The following is a 24,170-nucleotide window of genomic DNA, read 5'->3' as shown; positions in this document are numbered from 1 at the left end:
TGATGGTTGGCAAACACAGAATGTGTACCAGGCTTGTGCAGTGCAAGGATGTTCTTTACTTGCTCTGATCCTGTCTCTGCAGGGGTTTTTCTTGTACCCCTTGCATACCCTTTCCAAAATGTTCTCTTTTTTTTTTTTAAGTAGGGCAAGATATTAACTGCTGAAGTTTAAAAATTTGGATTTTAGACCATTTTGATAGTTTTCTCCTCCTTCCTACAGGAGGAAACAATTAATTTAGTGAAAGCTGTAAATCTGTGCAGAGCTGCCATGGGATCAGCCTCCATCTCCATGGAGGAGAAGGCTCTGAGGAGGTCCTGGGCTGCTCACTGGCAAGATCTGCCATGGAGTTGCAAGGAAATGCTTTGCAGGAGTAGAGAAGGTCTTTAAAGCTAGTCAGACTCCTTGGGAGGGGAAACCAGAAGGTTTTCTGCTCCTTGGATTCTGTGAGAGCCTCCTTCAGTCTTGAAAGAAGGAGCATAAGATTAAGAGGAGTAATAAAAAAGATGCCAGAGAGCTGGAGATGGGATGTTGTGTGCAGTCAGACTAGCTGTGGGAGAGAGGAGGAGAGTGAGCAGACAGTTGGAACAAGAGCTGTGAAATAAGCTCCAGCTATTTTGAGAAGAGATTATTCAATATTTTAAAAGTAGTTTATTAGAAATTTCCCTGCAAATGCTTTTCGGAAACTGGATCCTCTCTGTGTGGGACTCAGATTTCTCCAGCTCTGGTGTTCATTGACATGAGTATTTTCACTTTTGTTATGATGTGAATGGCTGCTTAACTTTAATAGTTTTGAGGCCACTCCTGTTTTGGATGGCTCTTGGCACAAGAGGGCTGCAGAAACATTTCCAGTGTTTTTCTTTATGCTGCACTTCATCTGTTCAATCTGAAATGTAGGAAAGACTTAGAAATTAGTCCAAGGTGGCCCACAGCACCTTGACTTTGCAGCTACTGATACATAAAAGCCTTCTTCAAGTTGTGGGTGTGCAGGGACTTTCAGGGCATCCCTAGCTCCAAGTCTGTGTGCCTGTTCCCATCCCTGATCCTTCACTCCTCTGGAAAACCAGAGGCACAAATATATTTGCACATTTCATACACTTGGATGTCTTAATGTCTCCTTATCCCTCCTTCCAAAAACCCATCTTTTTCTGTTTCTTTATATTTTTACCACATTTCTTCTACCTTGTCAGCCACCTCCTTCCCAACAGACCATTAAGCAATAACAAGAGAAAACAAAAAAAACCCCACAAAAACCCTTGCTGTTTCCTTCAAGTGCTTGCCTTGCATTTGCTGCCTATTTATAGCTGATTCATTTTAAACCACAGTGGCAGTCAATCAGAAATGTGGTGAATCCTTCTTTCAAGAGCATGCCAAGAAAGGATCTTTTTCGTTTTCTTGCTTTATTTATGGTTTTTGATGGAGCCTCTACAGTGTGCCTAAATTCCATTGGGATTTATTTATTTTGAATAAATTCTCAGATAAAAGTAGAAGGGTTTTGTTCCTCTTCTTAGAAGTTACAGGAGCATGACCATGGTGTGCAAGGATGTTTGATTTTATTTGAGGGTATTGTACACATTTTTTTTCTTCCAGTTGGAATCTTGGAGGATTTTTTTTACTTTTTCAGTATAAGGAATGTCTTTGGGATAGAGAGGCTGTTAACCTTCGGCGTTTTTCCTTCCAGTATTTTTCTCTTAAACTTAAGGCAAATTCTGCCTCTAATCTCTTTGGAGTACAAACCTGATGGAGTAAAATGTTGTAACTGGAAATTATGACTGTCCATGTGGCCTTGCAAAGTTTGTGTGATCTTTGAGCTTTGGCTTCTCCTTTTATTGAGCAGCTTGGTGCTAATCTGCTTCAGCCCTTCATGGGGTTTATACTGACACATCCCAAAAAACAAGGCAGGAGCTGTGGGTGAGACACTTGTACCCTACAGGGGAGAGGTTGCACAAGACCCACATTAATAAACTCAGCCTAGCTCTGTGGGACATTCTGAGGTGTGGAGCACTGCCAGGGTTTCTGAAGTGTCTGCAGGGAACGCTGGGAGCCACTGATTTATGCAATACCTGGAAATGGAAGGGCTGCACTTCTCCTTCGAGGGGCGCAGATCTTTGGTGTGAGGAGGTCTGCATTGGGAAAAGATACTTGGCAATTTTCTTTTAATATTGCAAATCACTTGTAGAGATGAAGTTTGTTTTTGCTTTCCCAAAACAGATTTAGAAAGAAAATACTGTTTGAAACTGGTCTCTGCATTTGCCAGTGCCTCTGCACAAAGGTGTTAGCAGCAGTAGCTGTGCTAGTTTGGGGTTATCCCCCTTTTTTGTTCTCCCCTTACTGCCCTTTGATTTTATGCCATGATACCCTGGCAGGACAAGCAGGATGAGGCAGAGTCATCTGGAGGGCTGATTCAGAAAACATGTATAAAATTCCAAAAGAAATTCCTGCTTGGCCTCAAACATGAATTTTCTGTGTCAAAGAGTCTCTGCTAACCTTGCCTTGGTGCAAATGTTACAGGAAAATGAAGGTACAGGCTAAAGAAGGACAATTATTCTGTTTGTTTTTCCATCTCACTGCCTATGATAGGATTTGATTCTGTGTTCTGGACCCTCCTAGGTCAGTTGTGTTTAGAGCAGCCAGCACAGATCAGCTGTGCTAAGCACACTGACATTTGGAAATCCCTGTCTGGAAGGGGAATTGAGCAATGAGCTTCTGCTAATTATAATAGCTATGTTTAAAATGGGATGTTTGCTTTATTCAGCAAAATCCAACTATGCACCCAGACTAGAGGCTGGAAATGCTCTGGCAGCAGAGACGACAGGTCCTCAACACACACATTCCCAGGGTGGAAGCAAGGGCAAGGCAAGCACTGCTTTGTCAGAGCAAACATTGCACAATCTTGTCCTGGGGGTGGATGTTGTTACCTAGCAACTTCCAAGAGCATTTGAAATTTGTTGGAGACCCTCTGAGGCTTAGGCACTCTCCCCACTGTCCTGCTGGATGCCAAAACCACACTGGCTGTAATTTCCCAAGCCAAGGATGGTGCTGGCTGAAACCCCTCCTTGACCTTTATTTGAGCTGGGGCAACCTGTGCAGTAGGGCTGAGAACTAGAACGGAAACCAAACTTGATTCGAGTTTAAAAAAAGCTTGATTTAAACACAGATCTTCACTTCCCAACGTTGTGTCCTGCCTGGCTGACAACACAAAGATGCACAAGGACGTGTGCCCCCATGGCTAAGGGCTCCTGTTGGGAGTGTGTTTGTGGGGATAACAGATATCATAACAGATATCATAGGGACAGAGCTCACAGCAGCATTAAAGAGGTCTTTTCTGAACGATCACCAACATCACCAGCCTTGGGCAGCTGAAGGAAGGCACTGGCCCACTCAGGGGTGTAAGGTCAGTGAGAGTTGTTCAGTAGCCTTGTTTTAGCAGTTAAAAGGCTATCAAAGGTGACTGTGATATTAATGGACTTGAATAAGAAAACTATAGCTGTGCCACTGATTAATTTATGGTAGTCTTGTTTCATCCAGATCATTTTTTTGGGCTCCCCTCCATACCCCACACCCTCTTCCTCACTTTCACTTGGGGCAAAAAAGGCTTTCCACCCATACTGCTTTCCTCTGAATTTTTATTTGGATTCCAACTCTATTGTAAGCTTTTTTTTAACTCTCCCAAGTACTAGTGTTCCTCTCCAAAGACACTGGCCATCCATTCCTCTCTTCAGAAGCACTGACACCCTAAGGCCATGGGCTGTAGAGCCTTCTCCTTTCTTGGAAAACAGGAATATTTTCCAGGTATTCAACTGTCAGCTCAGTGGAAAGAAAATGTTGCTTTATGGTTGGTAGACTTGACAATAACTCTTTATCCCTTTAAATTAAAAGTGACACACTCACATAAATCATTATAACAGTGCTGTGTGCAAGCACAGTGCCTGGGTCCAGAGGAGTTATGAGATGACAGTGAATTGGGGTGAATACCCTTATTCTTGACTTTGAGAAGTGCAGTGACAATGAATCACTCCTAGTGATGAGATGCAGCAGTGCTGACTCATCGAGCTGAAATTAGAAGGGCTTTTTTAGGTAGAGCTGTAATTCCACCATTTTTTCTGATGAATGGATAAGAGTGAACATTTTTGATGGCTAATTTACAGATTTCATGAATTAGATGCGGTTTCTTTCCCTCCAGCTATCAAACCTAGTTGGAGGCAACTTGATGGGGAGAACTTAGAACCCGGGAGGTTGTCCTGGCAAAAATGCACAGGAAGGAGTTGACAGTTTAATAGATGCTGGGTGTCACACTGTCACCACTTCTAGTTCTTGAGACTTCCTTTTTCTGGATTTGGTGAGTACTGATGTTTACTTTCATCAAGAGAAGGCTTTGGAGCCTGAATTCATTCTGCTGATAACATAAGGGATGAAAAAAAAAAAAGTAAATAAATTACTTGGGCATAAAATTTCAGAAAAACTCCCAGAAAATTAAACAAATGCACAAACATTTGTTCCCCCCTACTTCAGCCAGCTTCTTTATTAAATCTAATGGCAAGGGATTCTGTTCCCATTAGCTGCTGTGTCTTCTGTTTGTCTCTTGCTCTGCTTCCCAGTTCCAGGAGTATTATTACCAGGTTCCCAGATGTGCATCATCTGTTTCAGGATTGGGTGCTGGTATCCCTTCATTTCACCTTCAGAGATTTGACCACAGCACAGTGAAATTAATTCTTCTTATTGTCCTCCAGATACTTTGTATTTCTTTACCCATTTGCTATTTCCCTGTGCAGTGGGCTGATACTCTCTTAATGGTTTTGAGTTGCAAGAATGTATTAATCTGTTTTACTCCTCGCAAGAGATTTGCAGCTGACCCTCAATACACAGATTTTATCTTGCTGCTGTTGGGTTAAAGCTTTTTGTGGGGAGCAGCAAAAGAGAAGGGACTTCCTGCTACATCTCCACACTCAGCTACTTCTATGAGGCCACAAAGAGAATTTTAGTGGCAGAGGTTTCTCTAATGGATGTTCCAGTGATGGAGACTGACTCCTTGGGAGACTCCATCAGCATCCCACAGTCACTTGTGTGTGGCCTGGAGATGCTGTGCTGGCCGACTGCATCATGCTGGAAGCAATTGGCTTGGCAGAGTTTCATCAGTCAGGCTGCCCTTTGCTGTTGAGGAAGCAGCTGCAAACTCACATTTTTTGTTTGGCACTGTATTCTCTCCCCAGGGGACTGCAGCACCGTTTGATTAGGATGGGGGGAAGGAGACCAATTACAAAAGTAGATTGTTCCCAGCAGAGCTGTGCTAATCTTTTGGTCTCTGTGCTCCTTCTTAGCAAGGTGCTGAATAAAAACATCAAGGGAAAACAGCAGGAGAGAGGAGTCTCTGGGGTGTTGCCCCGCAGCCTCACCTCACCCTCGGCTGCAGTAAAACAACAAATGAAGGTTCTTGTTTTGAGACATTTTTGCAAAACTAAGGTGGTTTTGTTACCTGAGCCCACTCTTTTCCTGCCCCATTTTTAACTGTTTCAGACTGGCACGGGGCTGTCCAATCTCTAGGGACTCATCCTTTCCTGGATAGAAAGTTCTGCATTTTTTCATCTCCCAGTTTGCTTCTCTTCCTTCCCCAGCAGCATCTGCCTGAGAGATTATGTGAGCAGTGTTGATGGAGTAGATTTAGAGAAGTTCAGGGTCTTTCTCCAAGTTTTACATTTTATTGCAGCTATGAAGGTCTCCTTTGCTTTGAGGATCAGGGTGACAAGGTTGCTGCCACCTCTGAACATGTTGGTGCTGGACTTCTGCACTTATTATGGTGCTTAATCCTTTTAGTGCTGAGGCCCATCAGGTGTGGGTTGTGTCAACAGTGGCACTTTGTGCTCAGAGATTATCCTTTTTCAAAGGTTTTGGAAGGGTTTTACAGAGTCAGAATTATCTTTAGGTTAGAGAGGGAGAGGAGAAAAGGAGTTTCAGAGTTTAGTGCTTTGCCCCAGGTCTCAGTTGTTAGGCAGAGTGGGAACAAAAGCCAGGATTCTGCTGCAGGACTGTGCAGCTTACTTTAATCTAGATCACCTATTTGCCAGGAATAAGGATGTGGGCAAATTTGGCTTGGAATCCTGTCTTCATCTCATATCAGTTGTTCCACAGTCACTTTAACACCCTTTTCTCATAGTCTAACCAGGCAGAGTTTGGGGTTATTTCATTATATTAAGCTTACTGTCAAGAATTCTTGACATTACAAGTGACTCTGTCTCTTAAAGAGAAGGAGAGAGATTGGCCTGTCCTTGAGACTCAAGAGCTAGAGAAAGGTGTGGTTATTATCCCCTTGTCCAGTAAATCTTGATAGAGTGTTGGCAGGAGCCCATATCTTTGCTAGGGGAGATGTTTTCCCTTCATCTTCAGTAATTATAGCAATGACTTTGGTGATTTTTCAATTTGCAGTTTCATTTTTTTTGTTTAGTGCCCAAGAGCTCTGTTTTATTCCTCCCTGATTTTGGTAACCAGCTGCTTTTTGTGTCTCACTGGGGGGCGGCATTTCCCTGCACAAATCCAGTACAAAACTGGTTTCCAGAGAAGGTGCAGCTCTTGTTTTTTTGGTGGAAAACACTCTCACTGCTCTGGACAAAGCAGTGGCCTTCAGTCCCTGGATGTTGTGGTTTGCTGTGATGCCCAGGAGCACAAGTCCCTGGAGATGTGGGACATCTGGCTTACAGGCATTCTTGTTTCCTGTGTTTCCTGTCCTTGCTTGGGGTAAAATTAAGGACTAAATTACATGGAAAACTACATAAGCTGTGGCCTGAGACACATGCTTTTCATGGAGCTGCAAACCTATCCTCATAAACTATGTCAGCAAATAATGGTCTCTGCTTTGCCTATTGCAGCTTTTCTGCAAGTCAGAGTGAGTGTGGTTTCACTGAATTTGAATTTCTGAAACACGTTCAGAAATTGTTGGGGAATTTTCCTTTTCACTTTCACATCACACCGAGCTCCCTGCCACCTCCAATCCAGCTCCTGTGAGATAACGTGGTGTTCTGGATGCTTTTGAGACAGCAGCAGAGTTTATTTGTAGCTGTTCTTTCCCACCTTATAAAGGATGTGCATTTGATTTTATAACCAGGAGAACTTTCTTCACAACAGCAAAAAGGATCCTGTAAAGCAGCAAGGAAATTATTTAGCAATGCCTGGTACTAAACTGTCTTCTTGATTGTGATCTCAACTGGTGCAATTTCGTGAAAGATTGGCAATTTCAACCACAAAGCATCAAAATACATTAAATTGGAAACTTCCAGTTAGTTCAGAGTAATTCTGTAGTGGAGTTTAGAGGTGCAGAAACAATCCTGCACTGCTGCCTTTGGGCAATAATGGTGTGTAGTGGGTTTGAAGGCCACAAGTGTTGGGTGGCATGGGATAAATGGATATCTGACTTTAAAGTAAACAGGGAAATGCCTGCATGAACTGTTGAAAGCTGAATCCCACAGGTGAGATTCCAGATTGAACACTAATGAAAATTTAATTTCAGTTCTCACAGTATTTTAATATGCAGGATCACAATATGCAAATAAAGTGAAGTCTGACTGCAAGTGGCTGATGAGTTACTTCTGCTCAGTCTCTGCCACCCCCAGAAGTAATGTCTGTGGCTTTTGTGAAATCAAAGTTTTCCTTCTGTTTTCCCCACAAGCCAGAGCCTCATTCTTTGCTGAGAGGTAATTAGTGACTGCAAAGTTCTCTTCAAATTGTTCTCATCCTATTCCTGTGTTGTTCCATGTAACTCATCAGCATGGTGCTTATGTTCCCACATTGGATTGAATTCTAATTGTTGCAGTCAGTGCTTTCCTTATCAGAACTGTCCTGGGAGTGCTGCCATATTTTCAAGTTTCCTTCTGTATTTCAGCTGCAGCTTCAATGCACTTTATTTGCTTTGTGTCTCCTGAATCTGATAGAAAAAGGTGATATTGTGCTTTTTTTCTTTTCTTCCCTCTTCCCCAGCCTATGGCACCAGATAAGATGTTCTGGCTTGGGCACTGTAGAGGTCACACCACACTTTGGCCACACACTCAAACCATCCAGCTTGAGCCAAGAGGCTTCATCTTGTGTCTGCTGTTGTGAGTGATCAGAGAAATAAGTAACTGTGAAATTACCCAGGGAATGGGGAGCAGCCAGCACAAGGAAACTGAAGTGACTTGGCATGTTGGAACATACAAGATTCCCTATTTCTGTGATCAGCAGCCGATATATCCTTGTAAATTTAAATTGTGTGTTAACTTTCTCAAAGAGGAGAAGCAAGAATTTATCTTAGGAGTTAATTAATTTGAAATAGCTGGTAATTAACATTATACCTAAATTTGCCAATTATCACACTTGACTTGGATTTGCATACAACTGTTGCATATAAAATATTTCTAAGGGTATCTTGGGCTTCAGTGAGCTGTAAAAATGCCATTTTTTGCAGCTGTGTTCCAGCTCTTCCAGGGAAAGCCTCTTCCTCCTCCTCTTCCCTGCAGAGGTGCTGCCCTTCCAACAAGTGGCCTTCCTTCTGAGAACTCCCATTGGGATTTCTAGCTGTGAAAGCACAATCCCAGAATAGACAGCTGTGTATGTTCTCAGGCATTTCCCCTGATGAAAAATAATAAAAATTGTTCTTTCTAATTTGAGGTAGTGAATATGCTGCTTGTTTCTCTCCCTTGTAGAGTACCAATGTTGTATTAATGTGACTGCTATGATAATCATGCTTTTTGATGAAAGCATAAGACTAAAATGATATTTCCAAATGAAGGTTGTTTTGATTTATTCCCTGTGTGCAGCACGCCTAATTTTGCTTCCCAAACTCTTTGAAGCAAGCTTTCATTTTATGGTGCTGGCTGTTGCCACTGCTGTGCTGTGCTGTACCTGTGAGCTATTTAATGTGCCACGTCGAGGAGTAAATGAATGCAGGTCCACAAAGAGAACACTTCGATTTGCTAATTGCTTGTAGAGCAGAGGGTATTGTTTTGTGTAGAGAAAGACTGTTCATTAGAGAGTGAGTAGTTAATTTTTCCCTATAAATGGGGCTCACATTTGAGCTGCTTGCCCATCATTCAGGGCAGCCAGCTCACCACCAGCCCCCAGAGGGGAGTGGGGGGCTCTGGATGCAGTCAGTTTAACAGCTGCATTGTCACCACCACATTGCTTCAGTTTCATTCATTAAAACCTCCCTGACCAGCTTCCTCCAGTGCTGTCAGTGAAGGCTGACTTCTTTCTGGAAGGTACAGAAGAGAAATTATTGACGCAGGGAAGCAAGTTAAACAATTCAGAAATGTCTCCTTGGAGCTGAGTCGGTTCCTCTCCTTGGAAACCTGCTCCTCTTTCAGCCCAAGCTGCAGATTCCCAGTGAGGCTGGAGCACAGGTTCTTCTCTTCCTGCCAGTATCTTTTGAGGATAACAATCTACTGACAGTAGATTAGACTATGTTGTCATGTAAGATGATATTTTGAATTGACAAACCTTTTTTTGAAAGCTTAAAGTAATTGACTGAGTACTTGAGAGGATTTTTTTTCCCTGCTTTGCTTGATTTTCCCTTACCTGGTTGTGCTGCCTTCAGTAGGTGAATTGCACTGTATTTGTACATCTGATTCATAATATCTGTTTGCATATCAGGTTTCTTAACACTTGAGCTCGGTAACCTGTGGGAATTTAACATGTGTCTTAAGTAAAGAGAATTTCCTTGGAGCTTTAAATAAACTTTTATGCATAGCCTGAAAATTCAACAGGGAAGTCTATCCTACTGAGAGATTCCTGAGGTACCAAAGCGGGTATGATCAACTGAAAAGACCCTGACACAGAGCTGAGCTACTCAGAGAATCGTGGAATGGTTTGGGTTGGAAGGGACCTGAAAAATCATCTTTCTGTGGGCAGGGTTACTTTCTTAGACGAGATGGCTCAGAGATCCATCCAACCTGGCCTTGGACACTTCCAGGGCTGGGGCAGCCACAGCTTCTCTGGGCACTCTGTGCCAGGGCTTGCCCACCCTCACAGGGAAGATTGTTTTCCTAATGTCTAATCTAAGCCTACTCTTTTCCAGCTTGAAGCCATTCCCCCTTGTCCTGTCACTACCTGGATGGCTTTTCCCAGAGCAGAACTCTGAGATGGAGCTGGCAAACTGCTCCAGCATCTTCTGGACCCCCTGTGCCTTCCCTGCACCCCTGAGAGGCCCATGTCCCACCCTCATGCTTTCCATGTCTGGATGTGGCCAGAGATGGCTGCACCCAGTCACCCAACAGTTCATTGCTGAGCAGATACATTCCAAGAAACAACATAACACTGGTTTTTTCAAATCTTTTCTGGCAAATGCCTGGGGAGTGGGAGCAGGGGCTGAGCAGGCTGCCAGGCTCCACTCCAGGGCCCTCTGCAGCTCCTTGGCTGTGGGGTCTGGCAGCTCCTCCCCAGCACTCTGATTAAGTGAGATGTGGGGCTAAGTTCACAGCCTAATTTCTCCTTCATAATTAAAAATGCGTGCATCTGTCATGCTGCTGGTGATTAGTTTGTATTTTCTTGTGGCCTAAAAGGAATATGGCAGTGAATCACTTTGCCAGCAGCTGTCCTCCAACAGCTGAGGGAGGTTCAATATTTGATTTAAGCTAATAAAAAGTCTGGGATAGGGCTGATGTTTACAAACTGGACGTGATAAAGCATCCAGATCAGCTGCATCACAGCCTGGCAAGTGCAGACACTGGGGACCCTGCTGGAAATTTAGGCTTTGTCTGGAGCTTCCCCAGCTGTCTGAGTAGGTGGGCAGGGACAGGGAGTGGGAGGGTCCCTGCTCTGGACTCTGAGTGCATCCAACAGCATCAGGGAGCTGGGGAAGCCTCCTTCTTTCCAGCTCTGTCACTGTAGCAGCTCTCAGTGCATTCAATATGTCCCCTTGGCTCTTCTGTGAGAGTTGCAGTCAAACCATGATGTTTAAAAATCTTTTAATCTTCATAAATCATTTCTTCCAGCAGTCTGGTAAGTTTAGTAGCTGCTCTCTGAATTCCCACTAGTTACTGACTCCTTCCCTTTGAGATGAGCTGCCTAGAAATGAATGCAATGAAGAAAACCTACTTTGTGATTTAGTTCTTATCTGATTGCTTCTCCAAATCATATTGACCTGCAGTTGTTATGCTGCTGGCTTGGACTTGCTGTCCAGGGTTCTGTGTGTCTCTGTTGGCATAGCACCTTGAAATGGTTGTTTTCCCCAAGCCATATTATTTCTAAGATAAATTATGGCATATTTCCCACTTGTGTTTTCAATTTCCCCCATCCCTTTATATTATTTATCTCTTGCCTAAAAGGTTTTTCCAGCCTTTTCCTGAAGTAAAATGTGTTGGAGTCTTTGCTATTCTTTTCTTCTGACTTTTATGGAGGAATTATACTTTAAAATGCTCTTATACCCATCTAGTTAAACAGGTTCTTAGGGTACTGTTGCCTTGGTGTTATAAATAAAAATATTTACACTGTGAGGGTGACCACAGCTTGCCACAGTGTGATGGGTTGATCCAGGTGCCAGGTGCCCACCAAAACCAGAGGGGATTGAGCTTTGAGGAGATTCCCACTCTTCCAGTGTGGGTTACTCTGTGATTCCATAGGAGTCTGCGTGAACAGGAGGCTGAACAGAGGCTTGACCCTCAAATTCAGGACTAGTAGCTACTGTAAGAAAATACATCATTTTTAATGTCATTTTAAATTAGGTAATTCTTATATCTGGTTTAGAATAGGCTAGTGGTTCCCATCTAAAGGTCATCTTCATACAGAAGATACAGAACAGTTGGGGTAGTTTGTAAGCAAAAGTATTCAGTCAGTCTTGGGGTGTTTTGCAGAGTTTATGCCAGCACCTCTCCTAAATAACCTCTCTAAGGTCGTGGTTTCTAATTCTTCCCCAAGCAACTCCTGGCTCCAGCCTGCTGCTGTCATTGTACCTCCTTCAGTAGCAGTAGGGAAAAGTCTTTCCCAAGTATCTGCAAATTTACAATTCCCTGATGTTTCCTTATCAGACTTGGTGATCATTTCATTTTCTCTCTTCCCTTGCCTGTCCAGGCACTCCAGTTTGGGCTGGGGCTGGCATTTCCTGCAGTGTTTAATGAGTGTGTTTCATTCTCCTGTGCAGGTCCCAGGCTTGTATTAAAACCCTTTTCATCCTATTTCAGTGTCTCTTCCTTAAATAATGTCACATCATCCCCGGCCCTGCACAGCAAGAAGCTGAAACTTTTTCAGTTTCTGCTGAGCTCTGGGGCCAGGGAAATTTTGAACTGTTTGCTTGTTTGTTGGCAAAATGGAACTTCTGCTGTGCTGAACCCTTAGACTGTATTTTTTAAATTATTTGTTTGCTTGCATTTCATTGCAGTTAGCCTCCAAAGCTGAATGTTTTGCTTTACATTGTAATAAACTGCTTGCTGTCTGTCTCTGGTTTGGATGTGGCACTCAAAAGACTCATTTCACATGTGGTGAGAAGTTGAGAGACTCCAGAGGGCTTTAATGAATATTTGTTTGAAATGACATGAATCAGTTTATAGGAAAGTTGTTTTTATTTTTTTTATTTGTTTACATTGTTTAAATTATTTGTCATCAGTGACTATTTTTTGGGCTTTCTGCTAAGCAGAGAAAGGCTGATAGCAGCCTAGCAGAGTGTTAGAAAATCAAGGATGTGGGAAGTAATAGCATTCATGTATTATGTGTGGTTCCTCTTAACTGTCTCCTAAATACCCATTTGGTTTAAAATCCTTTTTCATAAAGAAAACTCTGTAAAAGATCCTTTTCTGAGTCAAGTTCCTGTTTCACTTCAGATTATGCCAGGATAACCAAAGGTATTTCTACTGTGGTTTGAGATCCTTTACATTTCAAATTTCCCTTTTAAAAAGTAGAAATGCTGCACTGAGATATTTTCTCATGGAAATTCAAGAGTTTTATGTTAAAGAGCAGATTTTCTTGATGTTTTCCCACAACATTTTGGAAGGCTTCCAAACCCAGCCCTGGACCCCAGAAATTCAGCAGAACATTTTCTATGGAGTTAGCTTGAAACACACACTCCTTTCAGGAGCTATGGAGCTAAACCTCCTCTTCTTCAAAGTTAAGCTGGGCAAAACTGGGTGGGTTTGAGGTCACTCTGCAGCTTACATCAATGGAGTGGAGGCACAGTTCTGGCTGGGCCATGGGATGGAAATTTGGGCTGGCTCATCTAGTGGCATTCTCTGTAATAAACCTGATTTTTCTTGTGCATGTAGACTTCAGGCTCTTTGGGACAGGACTGTCTCACGGCATGGGATGCTGACAGGACAGAACAAGACCAAACACTTAAAATTCCTTCTCAATGCCATGAAAATCATGGTGCTATATGTGATTTCTTTTTTTTTTTTTTTTTTTTTTTAGGGGGGGGGATCTTATTAAACTTCCAAAATTACATCCTAGACTTAATTTCCTTTTTTTCCCCTCCTGTATCTTGAAGGCTCAGCTGTCTCAGGTTCTGGAAGAAGTGGGAAACCACAAGCAAAGAGCAGAGATGGTAAGTGTTCAATTTCTGCCTTTTTTTTTTTTTTTTCCAGTTGTTTTACGGAGCAGTAATATGCAAAGTTCAGTTCATTTAAACAGTGGATCAGTTCCAAATATTCAGAAATGAACAGCAAATAAACATTGCAAAAGTTGCGTTGCTGCTACCAGTCTTGGCAATCCCTGTCTCCATACTCACCTGGAAAAAGTGTTGGATGAGATCTAGTGGTCTGCCTTCCTTTTTTTGGCAATTCCTTTTCTCCTTAGCAGTTCTAGATCAGAAGCAAACATTTAATTTCATACTGAATTAACTCCTTTCTTTGGGGGCCTTTGATTCAGTCTCAAGTGTTCAAAGGACAGGCAGATGAGATACAAGAGAACTACCACAAACTATTTTTTTATAATATCTGTTAATTTTCTGCTGGGTTCTTCTATTTTATTGGCACTTCCCTCAAGGACAAAAAATAATAAAAGGATACAAAACCAGGTAGCAGGGAGGTTTATATTCAGTTTCATGACTCGAATATGATTTTTTATACTCAGGAATAAATGAGCTGTCAGTGTTAAGCTATTTTGTGAACTGATATTTTTGCTAATGGATGAACTGTGGGATTCCTGCAACTTTTTCTAGTCACAAGGAAAACCTGAGCAGTATCCAAGATGCAGAGATACATTCTGTAGATGTGATTAATTTTATTACTAATATAAAAACAAGCCTACAGCACTGGCTAGTAAGTTGGTGCTAAACAGACATCTGTTCTAAAATCCCAATCATAAACTAGTGTGCCAACACGAGCCTTTTTAGACTTGTGCTGAGCTCTAGTAGGGCACTGAAGGGCAGGATGAGGTGCCCCTGCTGTGCTATTAATGGGTTGCCATACGTCTGTTAGGATCTTTTTTTTAATTTGTGCCTCTTGCTGTTTCAACATCAGATTTTCCATCGTGAGAGCGTTAATTGATTCCGGTTCTGGGGTGGTCTCATGTTGTGGGCAAACATTTTTCTATGCCCAGCTGCTTTCTGTGGTGACACAGGCCACATCTGATACTTCCAAAGAAAACTGAATTAATCCTATTTACCATCTGATCTCATTAAGTGCTGCCTTGTAACAGTTTCAAATTCTCTGCAATCAATTTTGTGTTGTGCTCACTGGATGTATCAGAGGAAAAACTTGCTGTTGTGTTTTAAATGTTCTGATGTTATGGAGTTGTTTTTTTTTAACATTTAAAAGTTTTTCTTTTGGGCTCATTAAGCCAGGTTTTTGAGTTGTTTGCCTTCAAAAATTTGTTGTATTAAGTGGGCTAGCAGAGGGCTGGAGAAGCTGGAACTTCCAGTGTTAAAGCATTGATTGGTGTTGTGCATCATCCATCAGCAGAGGATAAAGCTACACTCAGTGTTCAGTGCCTATTCCCAAGGGTTTCTCAGTGGAAAACTGCTGGTCTTGTGATCTTCCAGTAACTCTTACATGTTAAAAAGCCATGAACAGGCTGTTTTCTGTGGAGCTTTAACCATGGATTGCAGATTGTGAGGTGTGGGCTTTATTCAGCAGCTTGAATTTATTCAGTAAATACAGGAGAATTGATTCATACAGAGGAAAACAGATTTTTTTTTTTTCTAACTTTTCCCCTTTTGAGGGGGAAGTACAGCTCCTTTTCACTGGTGGTAGATGGTTCTTCTGCATTCCCAGTCAAAATCTCCCTGGTAGGGAAATTTGTTGTCACTTTGTCTTCTGCAGTGTTGATGGTGACTGATGTCTGTCCCCTTTGGATGGGGCTGTTCCCTAGCTGCCTGCCACGGGCTCCTGTGGATATGCCACGAGCCCCACTCTCCTCCTGCCATCCAGCAAAATGCACTTTGTGTTTTTTTTCCCCCCTCTCCAGATCAGTGTCTCACATGGATGGCCTGATTTTTGACTCCTTAAATTTGACACTTCAGCAAAATTATTTGCCTGGTTTGGATAGCTGGCCTCTCACCTTCCTTTTCATCCCTTTCACCCGTGAGCCTCCAGTCCCAGTTTGATGTTCAGCTGGGGATGCTGAAGGGCTTGTCCTGCTCTGGGTGCTGACAGATGTGGATATTGCTTTTCATCAGCTCTTCTGCAAACAGGCCAAGGGCTCTAAGTGAAATGGAACAAACACCTGTCAGGTGCAGGTGCAGTCTGATGAGTCCTTTGGGCTGCTTTTGGGACAAACCTCTGTGCAGGTGACATCTCTGCTGCCACCTTGAAGAGCTCTGATGGCTCTGCCACCCTCCCTGGGGCACTGGAAATGAAGAGCTGGGCTCTGGTGGCTGATAGCACCTCACTGAGAGAACCAAGGACTTCTTTCTATCTGTGCCCTGGTAAACGAGTCATTCTTTATATAGCAATATTTAAAAGCACAATACTCGTGGGATAAGCCTGATGGCCTCAGTGCAACAATATCTGCACATTCAGCCCCTCTCCTCTGAGGACAAGCTCAGGGAATTGTGTCCCCAGGGACAATGGCAGAGGAAGGGTGGTGTGTGTGTGTGTGATAGGGAACCCTGCACCAGGCCGGAGCACAAGGTCCTGCTGGAGGAAAATGGGATGCCAGGGAAATGGAGTGGCTGTTCTGACTGCTCCAGTGCAGGGATTCTTTGCTTGTCAACTGAAAGTGAGCGTGCTACTGCAGGAACAACAAAAAAGGAAATTTAAATGTCTTCAGTTAATTGCAGTTGACAAGACAAAGGCAGTTTGACTTTCCAGTATTAATTAGCAAACCCATACTAATTAGCCTGTATAAGCACAATTCATGCCTCTTTCCCTAAATGCAATTAATATTGCAACTGAAGACATCTCTGGGCTGTGCCTCTATATCATTAACATACTTTGCCCTAATTACACACGGCCAGTAGTGGCTGGAGAAATGAGTTTGTGATTACAACCATAAAAAACCCTCTAATATTTTATATCCTTCAGGGAACTTGAACCTAGAATTTATTTTTTGATTTAAGAAAAATTACCCTTATCATTGTGCTATGTAATTAACAATGAAACTTTGATTTTCCTCTTCCTCTAACCCTTCACTTATTTATTTTTCTTGTTTTTCCCCCACAGTTTAAGCATGTTCATGCTGTAAGGAAACAGTGTGTGCCCATAAGACACATAAGAGTCACCACTCTTGATAGAGCTCAGGTCACCGAGCTGCCCCAGAGATCCAGGGGGTTTTTTCCTGTCTTTTATTTGCTGAATGTTTGTTGCTTCCATTTTTTTTTTGTACAAATGTACACTTCTCTGACAATTTGATCAGCACTGGAAGTTTTCTTTATTGGGGCTGGCGCTACAGTGCCTTTATTTGCAGGATGTGCAAGGAGGTTGCTCGGAGTTCACACAGCTCCCTGATCTGTGGTCCCAGGATCTTATTTCTCATGGTATGTCAGTTTAGTGCTCTACTGGCCTAAAGCTGAGGGAGAGCTTCACTCACACCAAAATATTATTTGAGGAAAATGCCTTTTGTTTGTTATATTATTTTTCTTTCCCTCCCTGAGGGAGGGAAACAGAAGATGTGTTTGTTTTTGTAATTTTCGTTTGCCTTTTTCATATCCCTTTATAGACACGAGGAGATTGTTTGGCTCAAGCTTGCCATCCAAGCAACAGCTCTGATCTCTGATCTTACACTTTCTTCTCGTCTGGTTCTGTAGCAGGGGGCATTCATGTCAAAATTTTTTGTTCTCCGTCATTAATCCCTGAGGGAAGTTGGCTTGGTATTAAAAAAGCATCACCTGTATTTTCATTACCCTGAGGTGCTCTGGGTATCTTTTGGCTTTCATCTTCAAAAGACAGCTTGGCCCATGTGGGCTCTGAAATCTATAGACTGCTCTTTGGAACAAATTAAATTTCACCCTCCAGCAGATTAAAAAGGATGGCTATAAGAATCAGAGGAATTGCTTAGCAGGGTGGGAGGTAAAGAAGACTTGAAGTCCAAGAATGCAGCCATCATCAAATGAATGGCATAAATTGAGTGTCCTTACAGAGGGAATAAAGACACCTTTAAATTAATATAATCAATGCCCCTTGCCTTGAGGAAAAGTGTTGGTTAACCCTTTGCAGAGAGGAGGAGACCTTTATTTAAGAGCAGCAGGTCAGCAATAGTTAAAGAGCTAATCATGTGTTCAGTCTGATGAAATCATAATGTTTAGGATTAACTTAAATGTCAGTGACTGACTACGCTGATGGTTATCAGGAGTAGAAATGGAGACAGAATGGAGAGGACATGGAGGAAATAAACTCAGAGAACACTGAGCTTGATGTAGTTGGGAGCTAGCTGTTAACTGGAAGGCAACATGGAACAGTTATTACCTATGTTTTTAATTTACAGGTAACACCAATGATAGTAGGAAAAAATATGAACTTTAGTATAGAAAGACCTGCCCTGGATTACTGGCCAATAGAGCTAATTTAATTCTTGTTTAAGGGTTACTGAACAGAAAGCAAGAAATACAACAGACCGAGAACAAGAACAAAAGTGGTGTTCATTAGTGGAAATGTAAATTCTATGTGTTTTCTGTAAGAGGGAGGCAGTTAAATGTGGGATTAGAGGGCTGAACCACAGTAGTTATAAATAAAAATGAAGCTTTGCTTGGAACATCTTTAGAAACAACAGGTTGGGAGGAGCAGGAGACAACTGACTGGTGCAGGAAGTCTCCATCTATCAAAAGTGTGTTACATAATTTCTGAATTGATTTAGCAGGTGACAGCAAATCTCCTTCCCATGTGACAGATTTTATCCTAACACTTTATGTGAGACCAGCAAAGCCAAGACAGATGAACAGCGTGGCACTCAGCTGAGCAGCAGGGTGAATAGTTTTAGTAAGGCAATCTTAGAGAAATATCCACTTCTCAAATCAGATTGAAAAGCATGAACCTGGTTATAAAGAGACAGCAAAAGAAGCTAATCCAGAATGAAATGATAGAGTAGCAGAAGACTGGAAGAGGACTTTTAGATCATAAAGTCCACTCCTTTAGTAACTGAGGCAAATGCAGCATATATCTCAGTTCATAAATTTATCAAGCTTGTCTTGAAGCTGCTTTGGTTGTTTGTACCATTACTGTCATGGAAAGACTGCTCTGATAGCTGAAATCTTCCCAGTTCCAACTGAAAATATATGTGCAGTTAATATCCATTTTTTTCTTGTGCTAATATTCTCCTTAAACTACAGCGACTGTTCTTCCTCCCTCATATTTATGCCGTGACATATTTATAGAGAACAATTGTTCTCTCCCAGCCTTTCATTTGTCTAGGTTAAACAAATCAAGCTCTTGCAGCCTTCTCTTAAAACAGGCTCTTCAGTTTCCTCATGAATCTTGCAGCTTGCTTTAAATCTCTTCCTCTTTCCATCTCTCCTTTGAAGATGAGTAATCAGAGTGGTCACATCATTCCAGGTGATGTTCCAGCAGTAGCTTTTGCAAAAGTGTCTTCCACAGGATCATGGAGTACAGGTAGGAACTCTTCCACTTCTGTGGTGCAAGAGCTGAGCTGTATCCAGGTCATCACCCATTTCCAGTGCCACACATTGCTGTTGTCCTGGGATCAGCTCATCTGCCCCACTCTGTCCTCCTCTCGAGTTTCTGGCTGAGGAAGGCTCAGTTTGTAGGAGCTGTTTTGGGACTTGCACTCTGACATTTCAATTCTGTGCTGTTCCTTCAGTTTTCATGTAGTTTCCTCTTTCTGATCAGTTTATGCTCCTCTGTGGTAAAGCCTCTGTGCTCTCAGTAATTGTGTTTGTGCATTTGTATTTTTAGACCAAAGGTCTTCATTGAATTTTGTTTGTTTTGGATGTGTCTGAGACATCTTTTTTCTCTATCAGGTAGTTTTAGTTTTACTTCAGCAGAGCCATTTGTTACTTGTTTACTTCACGGTGTTTATATCATTCTTCACTTTATCGTGTGATCCTGTAAATTCTGATTTATGAGTTGTTGGAAGAGGGGGATGATTGTGCAGGAATCATTGATGCCCTATTTTGAGTCTTCCCCCTGTTTTAACAGTGGAGTTTTGGTTCTGAAAGTGGAGTGAAGCCTAGAACAGAGGGATGGGAGTACACTTGTCCTTTCCCTGGCAGAGAGCTCTCAGTGCCCGTTGTAAACAACTACATTAAAACTGGTCCCTGCTATTCCCCACGGGCTAGAATATAGTGAACTCTGAGGTACACAGACAAGGCTATTTTTTTCTCCTTCTCTTAGCCTGGGGAATGATGAACAGCCTCTGTTGGTGTGTTGCACCTGCTGTGTGTTCCTTCTTGGAAAATTCATGTTCAACACACGTGGCACCATCAGAAGCATCGTTGCACGTGACTGTGGGCAAAGCAGGGAGTGTGGAGGAAGCCTTGGGATCCTGGTGGATGAGAGCTGCCAAGGTGCTGTAAGCTGGAGAGGTGATCAGCATTACACCTCTGCACGTTACTATCTCAAAGCTGTTTTAATTAGGTGAGGAGGAGAGACTTAGTGAGTCAATTCTCGTGGTTTATCTCTGTTTTAAAAATCTAGCCGGGCACATGGGATCAAATAGCACATTCCCTTCAAATTAAAAAGAAATAAACCGTCTGTTTAAAAGTCCCATTACACAAATGAACCTGCTGTTGGATCCATTAACGTGCAAGTTTTATGGGACATGGCAGCACCGTTTGGTTCAGCAGGATTGTTTTCATTTGCTCTTCCAAGGCGATAGGAGCTGACACGGGGTTAGGACTGTCAGGATGGACAAATGTGGCTGCCTGAAGTGGAGAGCTGCTGTCCTGCTGCCCTTCTATTGTAAATGCAGGTGAACCTGGTGTGAAGAAATGCTGATGTCTGACTCCAGTTCAGAAGGCTGAATGATTTCTTTATTATAACTATAGTATAAGACATTAATATACTATTTAAAGGAGATAGTAAAAGTGCATACCTACTTTTTCTAACTAACTCACAACTCGTGACCCTCCTCTCGCGAGTCCAGCCACAGGTGGATCTGATTGGCCATCAGGCCCAAACAATCCTCACCAGAATCCAATCAAGCAATCACCCCAGGTAAACAATTCTTCAAACACATTCTACATGGGAAAAACAAGGAGCAGAAATAGAAATAGTTTTTTCTCTCTTCTCTTTGAGCTCCTTTTTGAAAAAATCCTGAGGGAGAGAAGAATGTGCCTACCACACCCTTCCCTATGGGACAGGTGCTGCCTGACTGGGGGTAAATGGTCTGACCCAGACCTGAAGAGCAATTCCAGCTCAGATGGGACTCGTGGACATTGCCCTAATTCCCAGCCCATCATTTGGGGTGTCCTCCATGCCACAAGTGTACCCCTAAAACCTGAGCTGTACTGACAGGTATGATGATAATAGGAACAGGAGAGGGAGAAGTGGGGAGGGTTTTTTCTCCTCAGTTGTTGAGCAGAGGAGAAAAGCGAGTAGTTGTCCTGTTTAGAAGGTGCTGCAGCTGGAGTGGTCCTTGTCAGTGTCACTGTTGTCACTAAAATCTGAGTTACACTGAGTTACTTGGTTAAATGAGAACAGGATAGGGATACTATCAGAGGCTTTATTATACTAGGCACAGCCTGGAGACATAAAAGGGCTATTTAATAGACATGCAGGAATTGTGCTTTTCCAGGCTTCATTCATCTCCATAGAACCTGTAAGAAGTTTATGGGTACCTCAGACTCACTTGGTTCAATTTAGCTGAGCTAAAATTTCCTGGCGAATGCAGGGGCTCTACATTATGTTCAGCACTTTGAGAAAACCAGGTGAGAGGTCTGGGATACCTCTAGGATTCTGTCATTTCTGCTCCTTTATTCTGCCTTCCTAAAAGGCAGCTTGGAGAAGCTGTAGAAGGAACATGAAGTGCCAGTGCATGTCCAGAGAGGGAAAGGAAGACCTGGGGCTGTTGAACAATTGTGTTAGGGTGGGACAAAATAATAACTAATTTACAGCTTCCTTGTGACAAGGATGGAGACCAGTTTCCCCCTGCTTTCCCAGCTCTGGGAAGCTGTACCTGCATCAGAAGAGGACCATCCTGAGAGATCTGATGCAAGAGATCCAATTCTGTAAGCACAGCTTGTTCTGAACATGCAGGGGGATGTGAAGCTCTCCAGCTATGGGATCTGGGGGGGGGCACAGAGGGCATGTTCAGAGGATGTGCCTGCAGATCAAAGGTTGCTGGATACTTCTCTTCTTGCCTGGGGCTGGCTTTGTGTATACAAAAAGGGAGATAAAGGCTTAAAAAAAAGTTTAAGTTTCAAGACTTAGTCCTTACACTGACAGCCTAATCAGCTTGTTACATCATTTGATTTCAGTCTTTTTGTGTCTGTGTCCTTAGAAGAGCTTGTTCCCAGTGTTTCTTGCCTTTGGCTGATGGTTGCTGGGGGTAGGTAGTAGCTGTGGCAGGCTGGGGTCTGTCAGGGCAGCAGAGTCCTCCAGCAGGAGCTGTAAAACCCAATTTATCCACAGAGACAAAGAGATCATAGAGCAGAATTTTTCCTGTGACCTCTTGGTAAATAATGAATGGCAGAGCCCTGCCTCTTTGGAATTGCTTAATTGAGGCTGACAACTCTTTGTTGTATTACAGGATCTGGCTTGTCAGGAGAATTTTAACTTATTTATGAATATTTCATTAACCTCTAAAGACTGGCTTTACAAAATCTAGCTCCTGCCTGGCCCTGTTAATGCTGTGTTCAGTGCTAATGTCATCACTGCACATCCAGTACACCTTTCCTCTGAGCTGGGCCTCAGAATTTATTGTTGGTGGCAGCAAGAACATGTTCACCAAAGGTTAAGATGCCAGGTTTGTGCTTTGGCAGTAGTGTTGAACATATGGTATTTGTGAGGAAATTGCTGTTTGCCTTTCACTCTATGACTGCTGCTGGCAACTGAAGGGCCCTGCAGGCATCATCCCAGAGGCTGAAATGGGCAGAGCAGTCTTGGCAGGGCCCTGTGACCTTTGGGTTTTGGCACCAGGAGAGAGATTTCTCACTTTTTATACATTAAAAGCCCACTGCTTCTTGTCACAGGCTAATATGAGGATGGGTCATTTAGCTGGAAAATATTCAACCTGCTCTACTGTTCGACCTGTTCTTTGGGCAGGGTTTGGGGAGCAAGGCTCCTTCAAGGTTCTGCAGCTTCCTTTAAAGCAGCAGGGAGGTCCTGTCAGGAGAGCTGCTGCTTTCACAGAGCTGGGCCCCTTGCCCCATCCTCACATTTCCCTACTCTGGGAGTTCAGAGAGCAGCTTTAGCAGGCAGCTCTGCTAGCCCCTGTCAAGATGTGCCAGCAAACAGTGCTCCCAGCTGTAGTGAACTGCAGAATTGGACTGGAGCTGCAGCAGGAGCGAGAGAGCTGTTCCTAAAAGCACACGCTGTGGGTTGTTCCATGTGAGCAAGAGAAAGAAGATTAAGTTCAAGCACTCAGTGAAGGCTCCTTTGCTCTCTTTACTTTATTAAGCAGGATTGATTCCACTGTATTTATGTTAGAAAACAAAGAAACAAAAATGGATGTTGGATTCCTCTTTCCTCTTTGATCTTCCTAGGTGCTTGGTAACTGCATAGATTCTTCTCTGACTGCTTATTATGTGGTGATTTTTCAACAAGAAAACTGATGGGGGAAGTGAGAGGTGGGATTACAAGCTCCTGTTTGATGAGAATTCTTGACTGAATGCTCAGGAAACTCCTCGAGGCTATATTTTCAGGAAACAAACTGTATTCAAACTCTGTACGGAGGAGGTATGACATCTTTGCAGATTTATTTGTTGCTTTGCCTGTAAATTACAGCTGATATAAGACTTGATTCTAGCAAAATATGCCTATTCCTGCATGAAAGAAGTGATCTGTGTAATGCTTTTCTCAAGAGTAGACAACTCCATTGTGCCAGCACTGCAGCTACACTGGGCAGGGACATGGCACATCCAGTCTGGCACCTTGACAGGTTCCCTAAACAGGCTCTTATTCTGTGTTTTGCTGTTCTAACCAGGAGTAATGGGTAGGAGGTGTCAGCCAGTTAAGGCTAATTACTCCAGAGTTGCCTTCTCTCTGTGGACACCAGCTGTTTTGTTCTCCCTGACTGGGAGGAGCTTTCTGTAGTAATTAAAGGAAACAGTCATCTACATGCCTGGTGGAAGTGGTGGAGCGAGGCTGATAACAGCAGAGAGCTCTGAGCTGAATGAACATGGAAATTAGGTGATCCTTCTTCAGAATGAGCTGTTAGAGCAAAGAGAGGGGTTCTGGACATGGAGCTGTCAAAGGTGTTTTGCTGTCAAGCAGTGGCAGTGAGGTCTCACAGCAGTGCCTGCGAGCGTGGGCAGGACAGGCTGAGAGGAAGAGATTCCTCGTCTGCTCCTTTCTTGGACTGAGAGTTGAAATGTGTAATTATACTTGAATAAACTCATGGGTTTAAATTAACATCTTCAGTTCCCCTGCTCGGTATGTCTCTTGTACAAGATGTTTGCTCTTCTTCCCCATGAACTTTCCAGGTTTGTTAATTCTGAGCTCTGAGCCAACTTCCATCCATCTGAAATATCTAGTAGTGCTTATTTCCAAAGTCACATCCTGCACCCATCCCAGATGACTAAAAAGAAATAAATACAGCACCAAGGAAGGTGGGTGGGTGGGGATAGTTGGTGTCTGGTGGTGTTGGGATGTGAGAAGACACTTGAGAAGGGCAGGAGTCATGGAGCAAAGGTGTGTTGTAGGTGTTTGGTGAAGAGCTTGTTGGATGGGCTGTGC

The 24,170-nt window shown here is 43.0% G+C and overlaps 1 protein-coding gene across 3 annotated transcripts in view; it reads left to right on the top strand.

Annotated features, from left to right (window-relative positions):
- Positions 1–24,170, top strand: part of MAD1L1 (mitotic arrest deficient 1 like 1) — a 352,719-nt gene that overhangs the window by 154,903 nt on the left and 173,646 nt on the right. For all 3 annotated transcript variants that reach the window (XM_053992178.1, XM_053992176.1, XM_053992177.1), the window contains one exon: positions 13,430–13,486. In XM_053992178.1, coding sequence (XP_053848153.1) covers positions 13,430–13,486 — 57 coding nt within the window. The remainder of the gene's footprint in view (positions 1–13,429; positions 13,487–24,170) is intronic.

Source organism: Vidua macroura, chromosome 16, assembly GCF_024509145.1.
Source record: "Vidua macroura isolate BioBank_ID:100142 chromosome 16, ASM2450914v1, whole genome shotgun sequence".
NCBI lineage: Eukaryota > Metazoa > Chordata > Aves > Passeriformes > Viduidae > Vidua > Vidua macroura.
The sequence above is the reverse complement of the archived record's forward strand: the minus strand, read 5'-3'. Positions and strand labels throughout refer to the sequence as shown.